The following is a 21,344-nucleotide window of genomic DNA, read 5'->3' on the forward strand; positions in this document are numbered from 1 at the left end:
CCCTCCTACTCTATTTCTCCAGTCACATGTTGAACTGCTCAATCTTCCTATTCTTATGTTCACTAGCACATGACACTGGGTGTAACCCTGAGATTATTGCTCTTGAGGTCCTGCTTCTTAACTCCCTGAAATTTGCTTTCAGGATCTCAGTGAGATAAGGAGAATTTTTTTCTCTGAGGATCGTGAGTCTGGCACTCTTCCTCAAAAGACAGTGGAAGCAGAGTCTTGGAATATTTTTAAGACAGAGCAAGATAGATTCTTGATTAGCAAGGAGGTGAAAGGTTATCGGGGGCCGGCGGGGGTTTGGAGTCGAGGTTACAATCAGATCAGCCATGATCTTATTGAATGGTGGAGCAGGCTCTAGGGGCCGAGTGGCCCACTCCTCCTAATTCGTATGTAAGATGGTTGGACCTAGGATGGTACCCTGAGGAACTCCTGCAGTGATATCCTGGGGCTGAGGTGATTAGCCTCCAACAACCACAAGTATCTTCCTTTGTGCTATGTATGACTCCAACCAGTGAAGAATTTTCACTTGATTCCTAATGATTTCAATCTTGCTGATGTCACACTTGGTCAAATGCTTCCTTGATGTCAAGGTCAGTCACTCACCTCATCTCTGGAATACAGTTCTATTACCATGTAAGGGGAGATGGTATAGTGGCACTGTCACTGGACCAGTAATGCTGAGGCTTGGGCTGATGCCCTGGGAGCTGGGTTCAAATCTCACCATAGTAGCTGGTAGAATTTACATTCTATTAATAAAATCTGGATTTGAAAGATAGTTTCAGTAACCTTGACAACTCTCATCCATTGTTGTAAAAACCTATCTGGTTCACTAGTGTCCTTTAGGGAAGGAAATCTGCTGTCTTTACCTGGTCAAGCCTACATGTTACTCCAGATCCACAGCAATAACATCTGTGGTAGGGAAAATGCTATTATAAAGGATGTGATAACAGGACGCTTAGAAAGTATCAATGGGATTAAACAAAGTCAACGTGGATTTATGAAAGGGAAACCGTGTTTGACAAACCTCTAGAGTTTTTTGAGGATGCAAATAGCAAAATAGATAAGGGAGAACCAGTGGATGTGGTACATTTGGATTTTCAGAAAGCTTTTGATAAAGTCCCACATAAGAGGTTAGTGTGCAAAATTAAAGCACATGGGATTGGGGGTAATATATTGGCATGGATTGAGAATTAGTTAGACAGGAAACAGTAGGAATAAATGGGTCTTTTTCAGAATGGCATGTGGTGACTAGTGGGGTACAGCAGGGATTAGTGCTTGGACCCCAATTATTCACAATATATACCAATGATTTGGGTGAGGGAACCAAATATAATATTTCCAAGTTTGCTGATGACATGAAACTAGGTGGAAATGTGAGCGGTGAGGAGGATGTTAAGAGGCTTCAAGGCGATTCAGACAAGTTGAGTGCGTGGGTAAATACATGGCAGATGCGGTATAATGAGGATAAGTGTGAAGTTATCCACTTTTTTTGGGAGGAAAACAATGGCAGAGTATTATTTAATTGGTGATAGATTGGGAAATGTTAATGTACAAAGGGACCTGGGTGTCCTTGTACACCAATCACGGAAAGCAAACATGCAGGTGCAGCAAGCACTTAAGAAGGCAAATGGTATGTTGGCCTTCATTGTGAGAGGACTTGAGCACAGGAGCAAGGATGTCTTATTGCAGCTATACAGGGCCTTGGTGAGACCACACCTGGAGCATTTTGTGCAGCTTTGGCCTCCTTACCTAAGAAAGGATATACTTACCATAGAGGGAATGCAGCGAAGAATCACCAGACTGATTCCTGGGATGGCAGGATTGTCGTATGAGGAGAGATTGGGCCGACTAGACCTGTATTCACTGGAGTTTAGAAGAATGAGAGGGGATCTCATTGAAATGTATAAAATTCTAACAGGGCTCGACAGACTGGATGCAGGGATAATGTTTCTTCTGGCTGGGGGGGGTTCTAGAACAAGGGGTCACAGTCTCAGGATGCAGGGTAGGCCATTTAGGATTGAGGTGAGGAAAAATTTCTTCACTCAGAGTGGTGAACCTGTGGAATTCTCTACCACAAAAGGCTGTGGAGGCCAAGTCACTGAATATATTTATGAAGGAAATAGCTTTCTAGACTCAAGGCATCAAGGGGTATGGCAAGAGTGCGAGAGAATGGCATTGAGATGGAGGATCAGCCATGATCATATTGAATGGTGGAGCAGGCTTGAAGGGCTGAATGACCTACTCCTTCTGTTTTTCTATGCTTGGATCAAGGCTATAGTAAAGTCAGCAACTGACTGGCCCTGGCAGGACTCAAATTGAGTACTGGTGAGCAGATTGTTGCTGAGTAATTACCTCTTCATAGCACTATTGATGGCATCTTCCACCACTTTGCTGATAATTAAGAATAACTGATGGGGCGGTTATTGACCAGATTAGATTTGTCCTCTTTTTTGTGGACAAGATGTACCTGGGCAATCTTCCATGTTGTTGGTTAGATGCCAGTGATGTAGCTGTACTGGAATATCTTGCCTTGGGACGTAGCTAGTTCTGGAACACAGATCTTCAGCAGTGTTGCCAGGATGTTGTTGGGGCCTGTAGCCTTTGCTGTATCCAGTGCCTTCAGCCATTTCTTGGTGTCGCGTGGAATGAATTGAATTGGCTGAAGATTGACATCTGCTGTGCTGAGAAGCTCGGGAAAAGGGTGAAATGGATCAATGGATCATCTGCTTAGATGGTTGTGAATGCTTCAGCATTGTCTTTTGGATTGATGTGCTGGGCTCCTCCTTAATATAGGATGGGGATGTTTGTGGAACCTCCTCTTCCCATTAGTTGTTCAATTGCCCACTACCACTCACGACTGGATGTGCCAAGAATGCAGAGCTTTGATCTGATCTGATGTTGCAGAATCACTTGGCTCTGTCTGTAACATGCTTCCTTTTGTTTTAGCGTGCATGTAATCCTGTGTTGTAGCTTCACTAGGTTGGCACCTCATTTTGTTTTGGGTAAAATTGTATTGTTGGTGAATTAGTGATCAACTCTGTTGGATAAAGTGGGAGGTGGTCCATGACCTGTATCCTTTCTGCAACAATGCTGTTGTTTCCCTGATAGGAACTGGAAGAAGGTCTCAGCAGCCACCAGCCAGTGTACATAACATTAAATGCCTCTGGCACGGACATAATACGCGAACTTTCAACAGCAGATGGATGTCTCCTGCAGGAGAAGCTCAATGGATTGAATAAACGCTGGAGAGCAATTTCTGTGGAAGTCAAAGATCGGCACCAAAGGTAAATGAGCATCCTTTAGTATGGCAAATGCTTGAAGGGTGGATAATGAGTGATTATTGCAGTGCACCCTGAGAGAAATTGTGGTGGAAACTTTGCTTCACAGTATGACCATTGGTCAGTGTGAAATTTTGCTGGAAACCTTTCTATTCAATCATCTCTACAGCTGCCAGGATAAAGCTCAATTTTCACTTTGATACAAAAGATATAATTTATTATGTTGAAATAACATTCAACCAGCACCAGTGACTTGGAAAGAGAAGGCAGTTGACTGGAAATGTCTTAAATCTGAGTTTCAACGCTGCCATGAGTTCCAAGAATTAACAGTCTTTAGTTTCTAAGCTGTTTGTAGATGTCAGCAGAACAAGTTGTGCCCAGCTCCTTGATTCTGCAGTTGCTAACAATTCTGTTATTTTCTGTTTCTTAGGTTGGAAGGAGATGGCCAGCGATACTCTGATTTAAGGAATCAGCTGGATGAATTCGGTCTGTGGTTAGATAAGGTGTTGAACTCTTTAAGGGCTGTGCATTTGCCACTGAGTGAACATGTTCTGAAGGAGCTAAAGGCAAGCGTAATGCAGCTTGTGTGTTTAAGTCTATGTTGATATACTTCTAAAGCATTTATATTTTAATATTTTGTCTTTGAGATTGTCTAGCTGAGAGTGACGTGTTGCTTCCTGTTATTGCCCCTTTAAGCAGAGTTGGGGAGTGTGCAAGAGCAACTTGTTTTGATTTATCCTTTTGTTCTGCAGTTGACCTGACATACTCACTCATCTGCTAGGGCTGTTCAATCTACATGTATCTTTAGAAGTTTAATGTATTCGTTTCTCATCCAATGCCCCACTCTGTCCCCCGTATCTTATCCAGCATGTTACACGGCAATCTGACATCCTCAGTGTACCCTTAGTCCGAATTGACTGTGCCCTTCTTGTAAATGCAAATATCAACCAGCAATTTAACTTTTAATTTCTCACTCATCTGTGACTGAATACAGTCCAAGGCTTTGTTCTCAAGCATAGACAGAGTTATTATGGCACAGAAAAAGGCCATTCATCCCTTTGAATGCATGCTTACTCTCAAGACCAATGCATTCATTGACATTAACCTGCTCTATCCCCTTCATCCTCAAGTACCCATCCCATTTCCTTTCGAAATCATAAATTGTCTCCACTTCCACCACCTTTGCAGGCAACAAGGTCCAAGTCATTGCCTCTTTTGTGTAAAACAAGAAGTTCTTCCTCACATCTCCCCCTTGTCTATCTGTTGCCCCAGGCCATAAATCTGTATCTCTTTTTTGCCCTTTTACCATCAGCTAATGGAAACAGCTTTTCTTCGTCAACTTGATCTAAACCTGTCGTAATCTAGTATTCCTCTTTCAAATCTCCCTTCAATCTCCCTTGCCCCTAGCAGAACAACCCCAACTTCTTCAACCTAACCATGTAGCTAAAATTGCTTGTTACTGAAACTGTTGTAGTAAATCTGCCCTGCACCCCATCATGGACCCTTACATCCTTCCTAAAGTGTTGTGACCAGAACTGTATGCAATGCTCTAGTTGTGGCCACAACTAGAACTTTATAAAGATTCAGCATAGTTTCCCTGCTTTTGTAATTAATACCTCTATTTATGAAACCGAGGTCCCAATTGCTTTGCTAGCCACTTTCTCAATAAAGCTGTTGACTTGCTTGTCATGGGCAAAGCTTCAGTATTGATGCTATACCGCCTGAACTCATTAAGCACAGGAAACTGGCACTTCTGTAATTGTCTGCATGAACTTCTCTGTCTCTGTTGGAGGAAGGATGCAGTGCCCCAGGATGCAAATATTGTGAACCTGTACAAGAACAAGAGTGACTGGAGCGACTGCAACAACTGTTGAGGATCATGGGAGAAGTATTTGCTCGTGTTGCCCTTGTCAGACTGCAGATCCTGGCTGAACTGCATCTACCCTGAATCCAAGTGGTTTCAGAACTGGAAGATCTACAATTGACATGTCCTCCTCTGTTTGGCAGCTGCAAGAGAAATGCTGTGAGCAAAGGAGGCCACTATATATTACCTTCATCGATCTCACCAAGGTGTTTGACCATGTGAACTGAGGCAGTATATTTAAGCTGCTGGAGAAAATTGGCTGCCCACTGAATCTGAATTATGTGATCTCCTCCTTCCATGACAGCATGATGGGTAAGGTCAGCTTTGACAGGGCAACATCAGAACTCCAAGATCTGCAGTGGGTTCAAACAGGGTTGTAAAAGCACAATACTGCAGACGCTGGAAATCTAAAATAAAAACAGAAAATGCAGGAAAAACTCAGCAGGTCTGACAGCATCTGTGGAGAGAGAAACAGTTAACATTTCGAGTCCTTATGAATGCAGAGTCCTTTCCAGCATTGAAGAGTCATACAGATTCGAAATGTTAACTCTATTTCTCTCTCCACAGATGCTGTCAGACCTGCTGAGATTTTCCAGCATTTTCTGTTTCTATTTCAAACAGGATTGTGTTCTGGCGCCAGTGCTGTTTGGCACATTCTTCTTCTTTGCTGCTGTCATGTTCCTTCAGGTCGTTGACAGAGGGTGCTTACTTACAAACCAGAACTGACAGAACTGTTCAGCCTTTCTCGCCTGAAATCCAAGACAAAGGTGCACCAAGTCCTCTGTTACTCTGCACTGATGTTGCCACATTCCGTACTGAGTAACACCTTCAGCGGCAAATGGACATGCTTGTAGAATTTAGTTTCATCATCAGCATCAGGAAGACAAATGTCATGGTCCAGGATGTTGCCCTCCTATCTATCAGCATTGACAATGTGATGCTGGAGGTTGTTAGCTTCACATATCCAAGCTCCACAAGCAGCAGTTTATCTGTCACTTGATGCTGAAATCAACACATGAATTGCAAAAGCTGCAGCTGTTATTTCCAAGCTGAGTAAGAGAGTGTGGAGCAACAGCAACCTGACCGAGAACACCAAACCCTGAGTCTGCCAAGCCTGCATCTTCACTGCATTCCTTTACAGTGGTGAGACCTGGACAACATATACTAGGCAGGAGAAAAGGCTGAACAGTTTCTACCTTTTCTGTCTTCAACATATCAGCAGCCTCTCTTGGCAGGGCAAGGTCACTAACTCAGAGGTCCTGGAGTCTGCTGATTCCATCAGCATACACTCATTGCTAAGCCAACCACGTCAGCTCTGGCTCGGCCACATTCATCAGATGGATGATGGCTGTATACACACAGACCTTCTGTGCGGTGAACTACTACTGAGTCATGACCTCCTGGGTGCCCATTTCTCTGCAACAAGGACACCTGCAGGCGAAATATGAAGATGGCGGATATTGATACTGCCAACAGGGAGACAGTCGCTGACAGATGTGACCTCTGAAAGCTGACTGTTTGGAAGGGCATGGGAAGCAGGGAGCCAAAATGAAACGCTCAGCTGGCTAAGAAGAGGGCCTGGAGAAACTAGAGGCCAACGAATTGTGCATGTTCTCAGCCCACTGTCTTAATCTGTAGCAAATGTGGCAGAGACCTCTATGCCAGAGTGGTGTTCCTGAACCACATCAGCCGATGCTTAATACAGAGTTGACCACCATGGCGCAAATCATCGTCTTATGAGATGGAAGGCTGCCACGAAGTCCTGCCATTTTCAAAGATCTATGCACATGCACCTACAGGCCCCCCCCTGTCCATGCAGACTCTTTATATCTGTGCCACTGAGTAGGTGCCTCACCTCACACTTCTCTGTATTAAATTCCATCTGCCTCTTGTTTTCCCATTTTACTAACATATCCATGTCCATTTCCATTTGATTTGTACCATCCTCATTGTTTGCCACTCCTCCAAGCTTGGTATCATGGGCAAATTTTTAAATTTTACTCTATTCCAATGCCCATGTGTTCCCAGCACTGTACTTTGGGGAGTGCATTGTCTACCACTCTTTCTTGAATAAGGGTGTCACATCTGCCACTCTAATCTTCTGGCATTTCCCCCATATCTAGGTAAGATTTGAAGATTGTGGCAAGCCCTCCGTTATCTCCACTCCAACTTCTCTTAGCAACCTAAGATACAATCCATCCAGGCAAGGTGACCTTCCACTCTAAACATAGGCAGGATGCACTGTAAAGACTAACTATCAATTTTCCACCCCATCCATTTCCTCTACCATCTTTTTGCAGATATCCACATCCTCTTGTTAAACACCAATTCAAAGTACAGATTAAGTATTCTAGCCTTGCCCTGTGCCTCTAAGCATATATTGCTTTCTTTGCCACTGATAGGCCTCTTCTTCACCCCCCTCCCTCCCCCCAAATACCATCTGCTTGCTATTCATATTCCAGTAGAATATTTTTGGGCTCCCCTTTATGTTAACTGCCATTTTATTCTCATTCTCTCTCTCCCATTTATTTTCCTCTTCACTTCCCCTCTCAAATATTAAATCTGGTTTCATTTGAAGAATTTACCTGGCATGTATCATATATCCTCTTTTATTTTTGTTGTTTCATCATATTCTCTGTCTCCCTCATCATAAGGAGCCGTGGCTTTATAATTCCCCTACCTTTTTTGTTCTTATTGGAATGTACCTGAACAATCTCCTTAAGATCACCCATTGTTCCGGTAACAATTTTACTGTCAACCTTTGGTTTCATTTTACCCTGGCTAAATCCCCTCTTGTCCCATTCAATTTAGCACTGTTCCAATTTAGATCGTTCTTTGCTCTTCTCCATTACTAAGTCAAACCCATGATTTTCATAGATGCCGTCGACCAAGAGTGTTGGCGTAGTGATGATGAGGCAGGTGCAATTGTTGGCTAGGGTGTATTTGTAGAGTGTTGCATCAGTTAAATAATACAACTCTATTGCTCGCAGGTTCCAGCAACAGACCTGGAATTGCGCAGTGATAATCTGACCATGATGAACAGTATTGCACAGGATGTGCTTTCAGATAAAAGCCTCAGTCTGCAGGAGAGAGACGAGCTTTCTGCAAAACTTAGAAATATCAATTCAAACTGGAGTAAGGCAAGTATTTCTTTTAGCGAAATTACTGCTCATAATTGATATGTTAATTCATGATAAATTGCCTTATGACGTGGCAGATGATGTGTGCCAGGCAGAACAAATCCACAAAGGAAACTTGGTCACGTCATTGCAATGGTTTTGCAATTTGTATTTATTACGAGACAATGTGTGCCCTGAGTTCAGAAGTAATGAGTCCATTAAGATCTTGAGATTTAAATTAAAATATTTATTAACAAAATAAAAATTCAAGCACATACATAAGACTATAATTACTTAATACTATAACAATCCTAAAATTCCTAATTAACCTGACTCCCAGTTACACACCCCCTTTTAAGACAACAATCCAAAATAGATTTTAGATTTAAAAAAAAACAAGGTAACACAGTACCCACTTGACAGTGGAATTCCAAATAGTTTTTCCAACATCAGTTCCTGGACACAACAGACTTGTGCACAAATGGCTGGAGGCTTCTTTAGGGCTGTTTCTCGCACACAAAAACAGAAATTGCTGGAAAAACTCAGCAGGTCTGACAGCATCTGTGGTGAGAAAGACAAAGTTAACTTTTCAAGTCTGTATGACTTTTCAGAACTGAAGAGAAGTAGAAATGTGGTGAAATATATATTGTTTTAAGGGGGCTGAGAGAGGTGAAGGTGGATAAAAGGCCAGCGATAGGTGGAGGCAAAGGAGAGATTGCGAAAGATGTCATTAACAAAAGGTTGAAAGGGTGTTTGTGGTGATACTGGCTAAAAGAGGTGCTAATGGTGGCATTAAGAGTAGAAAGCAGGATGAGCAAGTGACAGATGGCCCTCGGGTTGAGGTGGGGGGAGAGGATGGTGTGGGAGGAAAGATTGAAATAGGCTGAAAGGTGGGGATAAAACAATGAATAAAAATGGAAATAAATTTTAAAAATAATAATAGAAATAGGTGGAAAAAATATATATATATAAAAATTAAAAAATAAATATTTGAAAAAAGGGATGAAGATGGAGGAGAGAGTCCATGATCTGAAGTTGTTGAACTCAATGTTAAGGCCGGAAGGCTGTAAAGTGCCTAATTGGAAGATGAGATGCTGTTCCTCCAGTTTGCATTGAGCTTCACTGGAACATTGCAACAGGCCAAGGACGGACATGTGGGCATGAGTGTGTGTTGAAATGGCAAGCGACAGGAAGGCCTGGGCCATGTTTGCGGACAGACCAAGGTGTTATGCAAAGCAGTAACCCAGTCTGCGTTTCTCCTCTCCAATGTAGAGGAGACCGCATTGGGAGCAGCGAATGCAGTAGACCAAATTGAGGGAAGTGTAACTTGAAAGGAGTGTTTGGGCCCTTGGACGGTGAGGAGGGGGCAAGTAAAGGGGCAGGTGTTGCACCTTCTGTGATTGCAGGGAAAGGTGCAGTGAGAAGCGAATGAGGTATTGGGGGTGATGGAGGAGTGGACCAGGGTGTCCCAGAGGGAACGGTCCCTACGGAATGCCGACGGGGTGGGTGGGTGAAGGGAAGATGTGTTTGGTGGTGGCATCGTGCTGGAGTTGACGGAAATGGCGGAGGATGATCCTTTGAATGCAGAGGCTGGTAGGGTGAAAAGTGTGGACAAGGGGGACCCTATCATGGTTCTGGGAGGGAGAGGACGATGTGAGGGCAGAGGTTCGGGAGATGGGCCGGACACGGTTGAGGGCCCAGTCAACCACCGTGGGTGGGAAACCTCGGTTAAGGAAGAAGGAAGACATGTCAGAAGCACTGTTTTGGAAAGTGACATCATCGGAACAGACGCCACGGAGGCGAAGGAACTGAGAGAATGGGACGGGGTCCTTACAGGAAGCAGGGCGTGAGTAGTTTTAGTCGAGGTAGCTGTGGGAGTCGGTGGGCTTGTAATGAATATTGGTGGACAGTCTACCACCAGAAATGGAGACAGAGGTCAAGGAAGGGAAGGGAAGTGTCAGTGGTGGACTATGTGAAAGTGATGGAGGGGTGGAAATTAGAAGCAAAATTAATAAATTTTTCCAGGTCCAGACAAGAGCATGAAGCGGCACCGAAACAGTCATCAAAGTATCGGAGAAAGAGTTGTGGGGCGGGGGCCTGAGTAGGACTGGAAGAAGGAATGTTCCACATACCCCATAAAGAGACAGGCATAAATGGGGCCCATGCGGGTATCCATAGCCACACCTTTTATTTGGAGGAAGTGAGATGAGTTTAAGGAGAAATTATTCAGTGAGAGAACAAGTTCAGCAGATGGAGGAAAGTGGTGGTGAATGGGGATTGTTCGGGCCTCTTCAAGGAAGAAGCGGAGAGTTTTTCTAGCAATTTTTGTTTTTGTTTCAGATTTCTAGCATCCGCAGTATTTTTGCTTTTATCTCACTTTTACATACTCCTGTTAGATCTTACATGACCTTCCAACGTAGCCTTTCATTCTACTTTATATATGTTTCTCTTTCTTTAGTATGTAAATTCCATTGTTTCATATGTCTTTGGAACTGTACCTTTCCCAAAATATGAAAACTTCCAAACTTTGTCAGTAACCTTTGGGAAAAGTAAACATACTCCTTAGTCTTGTATATCTGGCAAGTTGTAAACAGACTAATATCCATTTGAAATCCAAACAATCCCTTCACTTATCTAAAAATGCAAATCCCCTTCACACCTTACATGCTAAGACAGCATCCATGTTTTGTATTTTAAGTACATTTCTACACCTAGCTTCTTTCGATTTCAACCTTACAGTATACATGATGACTCCAAATGTAATTAAATCACACAGAACCATCTATGCTCACACCCATAAACCTACTTTACAAAAAAGCCAGAAAAATATTATGAAAATCATTATACTCTTGTAACAGCTTCAAGGGGATTGGCCATCATTTTGGACTGCTGGAAAGGGAAGTCTTTCAGCTAAAAGGCACAGCAAGTGTGTTACTTTAAATCTCTGATTTCATTGTTGCTTAGACTGGCGCTCCAGTTTCCACCATTGTTTGGATCCAGCTCATTCCATATGTACCTTATACTATGAGCAAGTAAAAGGGCAGCACAGACATTAGGGGAAGTTCAATTATTTCAGTCATCACTTATGGAAATAATTAACCTCTGAATCTTTCCAATTTAAAAATCTATTGGAAATATATATTGAGCAGATTTGTATTATACCCCATACTGTGTTTTAAATAAATTAAGATTAAGTACCTATATTTTTCCAGAGGCAGGGAGCTACGATGTGAATAATGATGACAGATTGCTTGCCTTATTTCAGTGTTGCTGGATCCTTCTGTCATTTTTGGGAGTGGAACCTACATTGCCTGAAAATGCTACTGAGTAAATGCCATAAGTTTTTTAAAAAATCCTTGGCTAGGTGGTTCAGACAACTTTGAACCAGCCAGCGATGCCACAAGAATTAATTAATTCATCTATGGCTGGCTGCATGATCACAGCAAGATCGCATTTAGATTTCAAAGGATCAGCAAAAGAAACTACATCTGTATAATTTACATAGCTCATGTTCTGCCTGATGATTACAGACTCGGACAAATTTTATTTTTGATGCAATGTCTTGTCTTTCTATTTAGGTGTGCAAAGAACTGCCTGTTAAAGTGAAAGAAATTGAGATTCAGCTTCAGGATTATGCTCAGTTCAAAGAAAGCCTGGAGAAACTGTCCAACTGGGCAGTAATTGCCAGGCAGAATCTACATCCCAGAGGATCACCTCTACCTGGAACAACACAACTTCAGGTAAGTTCTGCTTAGGAGCAGATAGGTGTAGAAAGTATGGGCAGAATTTAATCCAGGTGATGGGATTCTTGACAGCTGCCTGGAGAGCTGCTGAGAGCCCCACATTGCTCCTTTAGGGGAGGCCCACCGTATTAAGTGCCAGTTAGATATTTAAGTTTTTTATTCATTCATGGGATGTGGGCTTTGCCGGCTGGGCCAGCACTTATTGCCCATCCCTAGTTGTCCTTGAGAACGTGGTGGCCAGCAGTGGGCCTTACCCAGAATCAAGGACTGATTTTTGCCCCCAAGAGCTGCCAGCCAATTGGAGGCCGGGGGAGTGATGCGCGCTGTCAGCAATGCACCCATCAGGAGACCAGGATCAATGAGGGACCTATGACACAGGTGAATGAGGGCAGGATGGGAATCAGAAGAAAGGGCAGGGTGTGGCTGTGAGTGGGGAGTCCCCGCACCCCCTGTCGGGGTTCCTTGATCAGGCACTGACTGACAAATGCGGGACACTCCACCCCCATACCCCACCCAAGGAGCCCGCAAGCAAACGCGACAGGGTTTTGTCTTTCAGGCTTACTGTTGGCTATTGCCCCGCCCATCATTGGTTCAATACCACTAGCAGTGGGATGAGGTCTGCAAGTGGGCATTAATTGCCTATTTATGGGCCAGAATTGGTGTCAGGGCAGGAAGGCCACCTTATGAGCCATCCCACCCTGTAGATAATTGGGGCAGAGTCCCCAGCCAACACACTCCCATCTGATTAAACGACCCCTGTCTCCAAACTTGCATCGGTGGAAGACATTCAATTCCATCCTACGATAGACTTGTACTGCACTATTTACACGTACCAGCCAGTTCTCTTTGTAGGAATAGAAATTGGATGTGTCCAGATAATTTGTATGCCCTGCAATGTAGTTCAGGTTTATTCATCATCAAAAAGCCTCAGAAGATTAATTCTCGAATGCCAAGTACTTCTGCCATTTTGACATAGATCTATGCATGATGCCGCTATCAAAGATATTGGCATGAAGAAAATCTGCTGATAGCTTAAACTCAGGAAGCTGTTGATAATTGATGCTCTGATCCCTACACGTAAATTATATCAAGCAAAAAACACACTTGATAGAGACTGATTTTTGGACTAAGCATACTTTATCTGAAAGGCGCAGTCTGCCATAATAAAGAGCTGTACAGACTACATCTGCACTTTGGCTTTCTGCTCTTAGTTTGTCTGGTTGGTTGGAAATGGGTCTGCAGATGCTGCTGGGGTGTAAGTCTGCTGCTGCTGTGACCCGGAGTGCGGTTCTGCTGCTGCTAGGGTGCAGGACTGCTGCTATGGACCTGGGGTGCAGGACTGCTGCTGCGGAGCTGGGGGTGTGGATCTGCTGCTGCTGCGGAATTAGTAAGAGAGCGCTATGGGCTGGGGGTGCTCTGAGTGGGATCCAAAATCTTGGCTGGGAAGGAGGTTAAAAGGCAGTTGTATTTCTGCTGCAAGTGTGAATGTAGATGTGGGCTGAAGGCAAAGGTAGGCCTGGCTGTGATGCTGGCATCGACTGAATGCCGTGACTGCACTGTTTGATGAATTAGCAGAAAGCCACTCCTGTTGAATTCTATCCTGGCAACAGCTTCAGAAGAGAAGAAGGAAGAACGCAAATTCAACCTGAAATACTTTCTCAAAATTCCATGATTGAAAAATGCAAGTAGCTTTTAACACTCATTGATGGGATTTGGGCATCACTGGCAAAGTCAGTATTTATTGCCCATCCTCAATTACCCTCGAAGGTGGTGGTCAGTTCCCTTCTTGAACTGCTGCATTCCATGTGGTGTAGGTACACCCGCAATTCTGTTAGGGAGGGAGATTCAGGATTTTGACTCAGCGACAGTGAAGGAACGGTGATATAGTTCCAAGTCAAGATGGTGTGTAACGTGGAAGGGAATTTGCAGGTGGTGGTGTTCCCATGCATCTGCCACAGGATATAATAGCCAAACCAAAAACCTAATTTGTTTCAACTGGAGAATAACTTTTTTAAAAATGGTGATTATTGTGTAAAAGTTTTGTTTTGTGTCATGTCAGTATTGCGGTCAGTGATTTAAAGTTACAATTTCTGTCAGTTATTAGAAGCTGCTGTGGTGGACCACCAAACTGGCATTGAGACACTTCTTGCGAAAGCTGTGGAGTTAGACAGGAAAAGCCATTTGCTCCCTGAAGAAAAGGTAACTAATGGGATTTCTAACTGTCATGGATCCATGCAAGACACTTTTTTTCTCCGCATTTTTGTAGAGCTTATAGTTATTCAAAACATTTTGAGGTGGGAGGGAGCTGTAAATCAGATGACCCAATAAAAGATGGATTCAAACCAGCGCCCCTTAAAAGTGTACGCTCGGACCCTGGCTTGAATTTGTGTCAACTATGGCTCAATTGGTAGCCCTCACGCCTTTGAATCAGAAGGTTGTGGGTTCAAATGCTTCTCCAGGACACTCAAAAATCTAGGCTGACATTCCAGTGCAGTAGTGAGGAAGTGCTGCACTGTTGGAGGTGCCATCTTTTGAATGAGCTGTTAAACCATGGCCCTGCCTTTCCCCTCAGGTGGACAAAAACAATCCCATGGCACTATTTTGAAGAAGGGCAGGAGAGTTATCCCCAGTGTCCTGTCAATACTTATCACTGAATTAAGATCACAAAAACAGATTAACTGGTCATTACGACATTGCTGTTTTTGAGAGCTCGCTGTACACAAATTGGCTGTCATGTTTTCTACACCACAACACTGGCCATGCTTCAAAAATACTTCTAAAAGTGCTTTATAGTCAATGACGTCTGGTGGTTGTGAAAGGCGCTATATAAATGCAAGCCTTTTTTTTGAACCCATGAGGTGAGAGATTCCCTTTGTTGTTTAGAGCTGCTTCGTGGAATGATCTGTGTGGTATCTTGAATGGTGAGAGGTTGAGAAGTGTTGGTGTCCAAAAGTACTTGGGTGTCCTTGTTCATGAGTCAGTAAAAGCTAGCATGCAGGTGCAACAATCAATTGGGAAGGCAAATGGTATGTTGGCTTTCATCACAAGGGCATTTGAGTACAGGAGTAAAGATGTCTTGCTATATAGAGCCTTGGTGAGACCGCACCCGGAGTATTGTGCATAGTTTTGGTCTCCTTATCTAAGGAAGGATATACTTGCCACACGGAGTGCAATGGCGGTTAACTAGATTAATCCCTGGGGTGGCAGGATTGTCTTAAGAGGAGAGATTGGGGAAACTGGGCCTGTATTTTCTAGAGTTTCAAAGGATGAGGGTGACCTCATTGAAATTTACCAAATTCTTACAGGGCGTGACAGGGTTGATGTAGATAAGTTGTTTCCTTGGCTGGTGAATCTAAAATCAGGGATATAATCGCAGGATAAGGGTGCAGGCCATTTAAGACTGAGATGAGGAGGAATTTCTTCACTCAGAGGATTTTGAATCTTTGGAATTCTCTACCCCAGAGAGCTTTGGAAGCTCAATCATGGAACATGATCAAGCCAGAACTAATAACATCAAGGGATATGGAGATAGTGTGGGAAAGTGGCATTGCGGTAGATGATCAGCCATGATCTAATTGAATGGTGGAGCAGGCTCAATGGGCTGAATGTCCTACTTCTGTTCTTATGTCGGGGAATAAAGTTGTAAAGTGATTCATGGCACAGAAGGAGGCCATTCGGCCCATTGCGTCCATGCCAGGTCCCCGCAGAGTGATTCATTCAGTCCACTCTGCTGCTTGACCCCCATGGCCCTGCAAGTTAATTTCCTTCAAATTTCCATCCAACTTATAGGAAATATTTTAAACAGCGCAACCACATAATTGCAATTAACTAATGAGTTTACTTAAAAGCACAGCTCATGTCTGAATTATGGTTTCAATGCTATTACTCTGATATAGGGTTATGGATTGAATGAAACAACTCTGTAAAAGCTGATCTCTCACTTGCAACACAAGCAACACTCTCCCTTGCTTGACATCCAGCAATGTAAATTCAAATGATCCTCAACGTTTATTTTTATAGGAAAAGCTGCAGGCTGGGAAAATATTTTCCCATCCCCTAACTACCGACAGTATTCTCTTATAGATATTAAATTCAAGCTGATCACTATTAACAAAATAATTGCCCCATCATATTCTGATGTCACTTCTGTTGAAACTTGAGGAAATATTAAGACAGCAACATTTGATGCTGCATTTTAGAAAATTAAACATTTTAGAAGTAGTGAAAGAAGAGGATGCTCCTAATTTGTGCATTAAATTGTAAATTTAATTTGGCCTTGCGAGTGTGGATAACGGAAAATTGTTGGTAATGCAATTAGTGGGCAAAATAGCAGAAATTTTATTCTGCATTTGACTTTTTTCCATTTTTTGCTCTGACGCATCATACAAAAGCAGACCTTCTGCACCCCAACACTGACATCCTACACCTTGAATGTTTACACAAAGGCTAAATTTGCACAAGAGCTGTTCACAAGACCTTACATGCAGCTGGCTAGACCAGATATTAGCTAGGTTAGGTATTGTCGATGGTGGTACTCCTTAGTTTTAGTCCATTATTTGATGCGCTGTAGTAACAGGTATCGAGTCATGCGAATCTGAATGTACTGGAAGTTTCAAATAATTTGTGTTCTGTAAGCACAAAGTGTGCTTTGAAATTCCACCTCGACGTCTGGTTAAAATGTGATGCTATTGAGCACACATGTTTAACTAAGGATCCTTAAAGCTTAGAGCAGGACTTCCTTTGAGAGCAGGTAGGTGTCTTCATGAAAGTATAAAATAAATCCTCCCAAATTATTTTCTCCTTGGGGGACAGAAAAACTGTCACTAATCTCATGGGAGGAGGTTGATTATTCTAAAGCCTCCATTAATATTGCCCTACATTGATCACAATAAAGCATGTGACTACTAACTAGGATTATGCTCTTTCTGATGCTTTTCTCAGGGTACCATATGTGATGTTCATGACAGCGCATATTTAAGAGCTTGTTGTGCAGCAAGTTTCAGGTGCAAATCCATATCCCACACTCCATGAGCTCTGCCCACCCTGCCATCAAGTGAAGCATGCTGTCTTGGTATCTAAATAAGTATTGAGCAATTCATGCAATGTTCCAGCTTATTTAACAGATTTGTAATCAATGGTTTGGCTTTTCCATAGTTAATCAGGTTGAAAGCATTAGATTTCTAGAAGGGATTCCACAGTGATTAATATATCCCTGCAGTGGTATATTCTTCTGAACACAAATGAAATGCTCTTTGCATTTAATGACTGTCGGTCTGTTAAATTTTCTTTAGTTATTATTCGCTAGCTGACTTCCTGTGGAATCGTGCAAGTGGTGTCTCAGGCAGTATTCAGTTCAAGTCAGGCAGTAGAGTAGGTGAGTAATTAGATCCAGGGAGGGGGAGAGCAAGAGTGCAATGGGCAGTAGCATAGGGAAAGGGGAGGGGGTTGTGAATTGGGAGGCAAGACATGGTAAACACTGTGTTGTGGGCAAGGGTGGTGGTGTTGCAGTGTAAGTTCCTTCCAGAGTCTGATCATATCCCCTGCGTGGGGAAGTAGTTTCCCTCCGACCTAAGGCTAAATGGGGAAGAGTGGTTGCCAGTCTGCATTTCCATGGACCCAATTATCTGTTCTAGAAAGTGGGGCAAGCAGACAGAGAGGGAGAGTGAGATGGGGAAAAGTATTGGGAATGGGGAGTAAAGGGAAAGGATGGAGAAGGTGGAAGGTGCAGGATGCAGGAACCTCTCTGTGTGGAAGGGCTGTCAGTGTACAAATCTCCCTGTCTAGTTACAGCCACAAACAAGAATCTTAAATTTAAACAAAGCCAATTACCTAGGTATGAGGAAAGAACTGGCTAAGGTTAATTGGGTAAATAGACTAATAGGTTTGGTGGCAAATGAACAGTGAAAAACAGTTAAAGAAACAATTCAAAATCTTCAACAAAAATGGATTTCATTGTAAAACAAAAACTCAGCGAGAAAGACCCATCCGTAGCTCACTCAAGAAGATCAGGATGTTATTAGATTAAAAGTTGTTTACAATGTTGTAAAAAAAACTAACAGCTTTGAGGATTTGGAGTGTTTTAGGAACAAGCAGAGGGCCAGCAAAAAGTTGACAAAAAGGGAAAAAATAGAATGAGAGGAAATTAGCCAAGAATATATTAAAAAAAAGATTGAGAGCTTTTATAAGTATATATTTTTTTCATTCATGAGATGTTGGCCTCACTGGCTAGGCCAGCATTTATTGCCCATCAGGAAATTGCCCTTGAGAAGGTGGTGCTGAGCTGCCGTCTTGAATAGCTGCAGTCCACATAAAGAGGATGAAAATAGAGTGATAGAGTTGCACAGCACAAAAACAGGCCCTTCGGCCCATCGTGGTCATGCTGGCCACCAAGCACCTATCTATTCTAATCGCATTTTCCAGCACTTGGCTCGTGGCCCTGTATGCTATGGCATTTCAAGTGCTCATCTAAATAATACTTAAATGTTGTGAGGGTTCCTGCCTCTACCACCCCCTCAGGCAGTAGCTAAAGTAAATGTTGACCTCTTAGAAGGAGAGACAGGAGAAATTATCATGGGGGATGAGGAGATAACAGAGGCATTGGACAACCATTTTGTGTCTGTCTTCACAGTCATACCAGAAATAGATAGTAACCGAGGGGCTAAAAAGAGTGAGGAAATTAATTTCAGCTGAGAAAAGGTATGGCTTACACCCGAGGGTTCAAAAAGAGATTGCTGCAGAGAGGGCGGATGCTCTAGCTTGATTTTCCGAAATTTCTTAGATTCGGGAATGGTCCCATCAGATTGGAAGTTGGCAAATGTTAGACCGCTTTTCAAGAAAGGAGGGAGAGGGAGAACAGTGAACTACAGGCTAGTTAGCCTAACATCAGCTTAAGCAAACAACAGCCAATGACATAAGAATGTAAATTGGAGCAGGAGTAGACCATATGGCCCGTCAAGCCTGCTTTGCCATTCAGTACAATCATGGCTGATCCTCCACTTTCCCATCTGTTTCCCATATCCCTTGATTCCGTCAGAGACCAAAAATCTGTCTGTCTCAGCCTTAAATATATTCAATGATGGAGCATTCACAGCTCTCTGGGGTGGAGAATTCCAAAGATTCCTAACCCTTTGAGTGAAGAAATTTTCCTCATCTCCGTCTTAAATGATTGACCCCTTATCCTGAGGCTGTGCCCCAGTGTTTTAGATTCCCCAGCCAGTGGAAGCAACCTCTGAGTGTCTACCCTGTCAAGCCCCTTCAGAATCTTCAGTGTTTCAATGAGATCACCTCTCATTCCTATAAACTCCAGAGAATACACTCAGCCTCTCATCCCAGGGACCCATCTAGTGAGCCTTCATTATAAAGCCTCCAATGCAAGTAGAATCACAGAATGATTACGGCATGGAAGAAGGCCAATCGGCTCACCATGTTTGTGCTGGCTCTCCGAAGGGGCAATTTACCTAGTGCCACTCACCCGCCTTCTCCCAGTAGCCCTGCACATTCATTCTTTTCAGATAATTCAATTCCCTCTTGAATGTCTTGATTGAACCTGCCTCCATCAAACTCTCAGGCAGTGCATTCCAGATCCTAACCATTCGTTGCGTGAAGAAGTTTTTCCTCGTGTTGCTATTGCTTCTTTTGCCAATTACCTTAAATCTTTGCCGCATTGTTCTCAACCTTTCCACCAATGGCAACAGTTTTTCCATATCGACTCTGTCCAGACCCCTCATGATATTGAATGCCCCTCTCAACCTCTCTTCTCCAAGGAAAACAGCTTCAACTTCCCCAACCTATCTACAAAGTTTGTTAACCCTGGAACCATCTTTGTGAACCTTCTCTACCGTCACTGTAATGACTTTACATCCTTCTTAAAGTGTGGCACCCAGAACTGGATGCAATACTCCAGTTGAGACCAGAATAATTTACAAGTTTAACATCACTTCCTTGCTTTTATACTCTAGGATGCTGTTTGCTTTATTAACTGCCCTCTCAACCTGTCCTGCCAACTTCAGTGATTTATGCACATGTACACCTAGATCTCTCTGCTCCTCACCCGCTTTAGAATTGTACTCCATTTTGTATTATCCCTCTGCTTTCTTCCTACCAGAATGAATCACTTCATATTTCTCTGCATTAAGTTTCATCTGCCACTTGTCTGCCATTCCACCAACCTATGTCCTTTTGAATTCTACGCTATGCTCCTCACAGTTCACGACTTAGAAATTTTGTATTGTCTGCAAATTTTGAAATTGTACCCTGTACACCAATGCCTAGGTCATTAATATATATCAGAAAGAGCAGGGGTCCTAACACCCAACTCCACTATAAACCTTTCTCCATCTGAAAAGCATCCATTAACCACTACTCTCTGTTTTCTGTCACTCAGCCAATTTCATATCCATGTTGCTGCTGTCCCTTTTATCCTATAAGCTCTAACTTTCATTTCTAGAAGCTTCACCACTACCAAGGTTAAATTGACTGGCCTGTAGTTGCTGGGCTTATCTTTACACCCCTTTTGAGCAAGGGTGTAACATTTGTTATTCTCCAGCTCTTTGGCACAACTGCTGAGCCTAAGGAAGACTGGAAAATTATGGTCAGTACTGCCACAATTTCCACTTTCACTTTCCTTATCATCCTTGGATGCATTTTTTTTCATCCAGTCCTGGTGCCCCATCGCCTATACAATACCACCACCTTACCAATTTTAAACCCTTTGTGCCTGAATTACCTCCTCTTTGACTATAACCTGTGCAGCATCCTTTTCCTTGATAAAGACAGATGCTAGTATTCATTTAATACCTCAGCTATGCCCTGCCTCCATGTGTAAATCCCTTTTTTGGTCCCTAACTGGCCCCCCTCCTCCTTTATCCCCCTTTTACTATTTCTATGCCTATAGGAGACTTTGGAATCCCTTTTATGTTAGTTGCCAGTGTCTTACATCGTATTCCAGGTGTGATCGTACCAAAGCTCTGGACAATAGTGGCAATTTTTTATTCCTGTACTCAATCTCCTTGCAATAAAGGCCAACATGCCATTGGCCTTCCTAATTGCTTGCTGTACCTGCATGCTAAAATTTCTATATTGCAAGGGCATAATGCTATTTAACTATGAGTTGCAATCCATGGACCGCATGCAGCTCTGAACTCTGACAATCCAACCCTCAAAGCTCAGGTAGCTCGGCCCTATTTTACTTCTATTTCTTAGTTGCTGATTTGGTCTATTTGAATTTTATGAACCTAGAGGTTCAGAAATGGCTGTTCTCAGCGCTTTGGTAGATAAATTCAAAATCAGAACACCAGAATCTATTAGTATTGGAATTTGGAAAATGTGGGAAAGG

General features: G+C 43.0%; 1 protein-coding gene across 8 annotated transcripts in view; it reads left to right on the forward strand.

Annotated features, from left to right (window-relative positions):
* utrn (utrophin) overlaps positions 1 to 21,344 on the forward strand; it is a 630,893-nt gene that overhangs the window by 273,573 nt on the left and 335,976 nt on the right. For all 8 annotated transcript variants that reach the window (XM_078556557.1, XM_078556553.1, XM_078556558.1 and 5 more), the window contains 5 exons: positions 3,115 to 3,290; positions 3,715 to 3,850; positions 8,139 to 8,288; positions 11,846 to 12,007; positions 14,108 to 14,209. In XM_078556557.1, the coding sequence (XP_078412683.1) occupies positions 3,115 to 3,290; positions 3,715 to 3,850; positions 8,139 to 8,288; positions 11,846 to 12,007; positions 14,108 to 14,209 (726 nt within the window). The remainder of the gene's footprint in view (positions 1 to 3,114; positions 3,291 to 3,714; positions 3,851 to 8,138; positions 8,289 to 11,845; positions 12,008 to 14,107; positions 14,210 to 21,344) is intronic.

This window comes from Cetorhinus maximus, chromosome 14 (assembly GCF_964194155.1).
Source record: "Cetorhinus maximus chromosome 14, sCetMax3.hap1.1, whole genome shotgun sequence".
NCBI classification, from domain to species: Eukaryota; Metazoa; Chordata; class Chondrichthyes; order Lamniformes; family Cetorhinidae; genus Cetorhinus; species Cetorhinus maximus.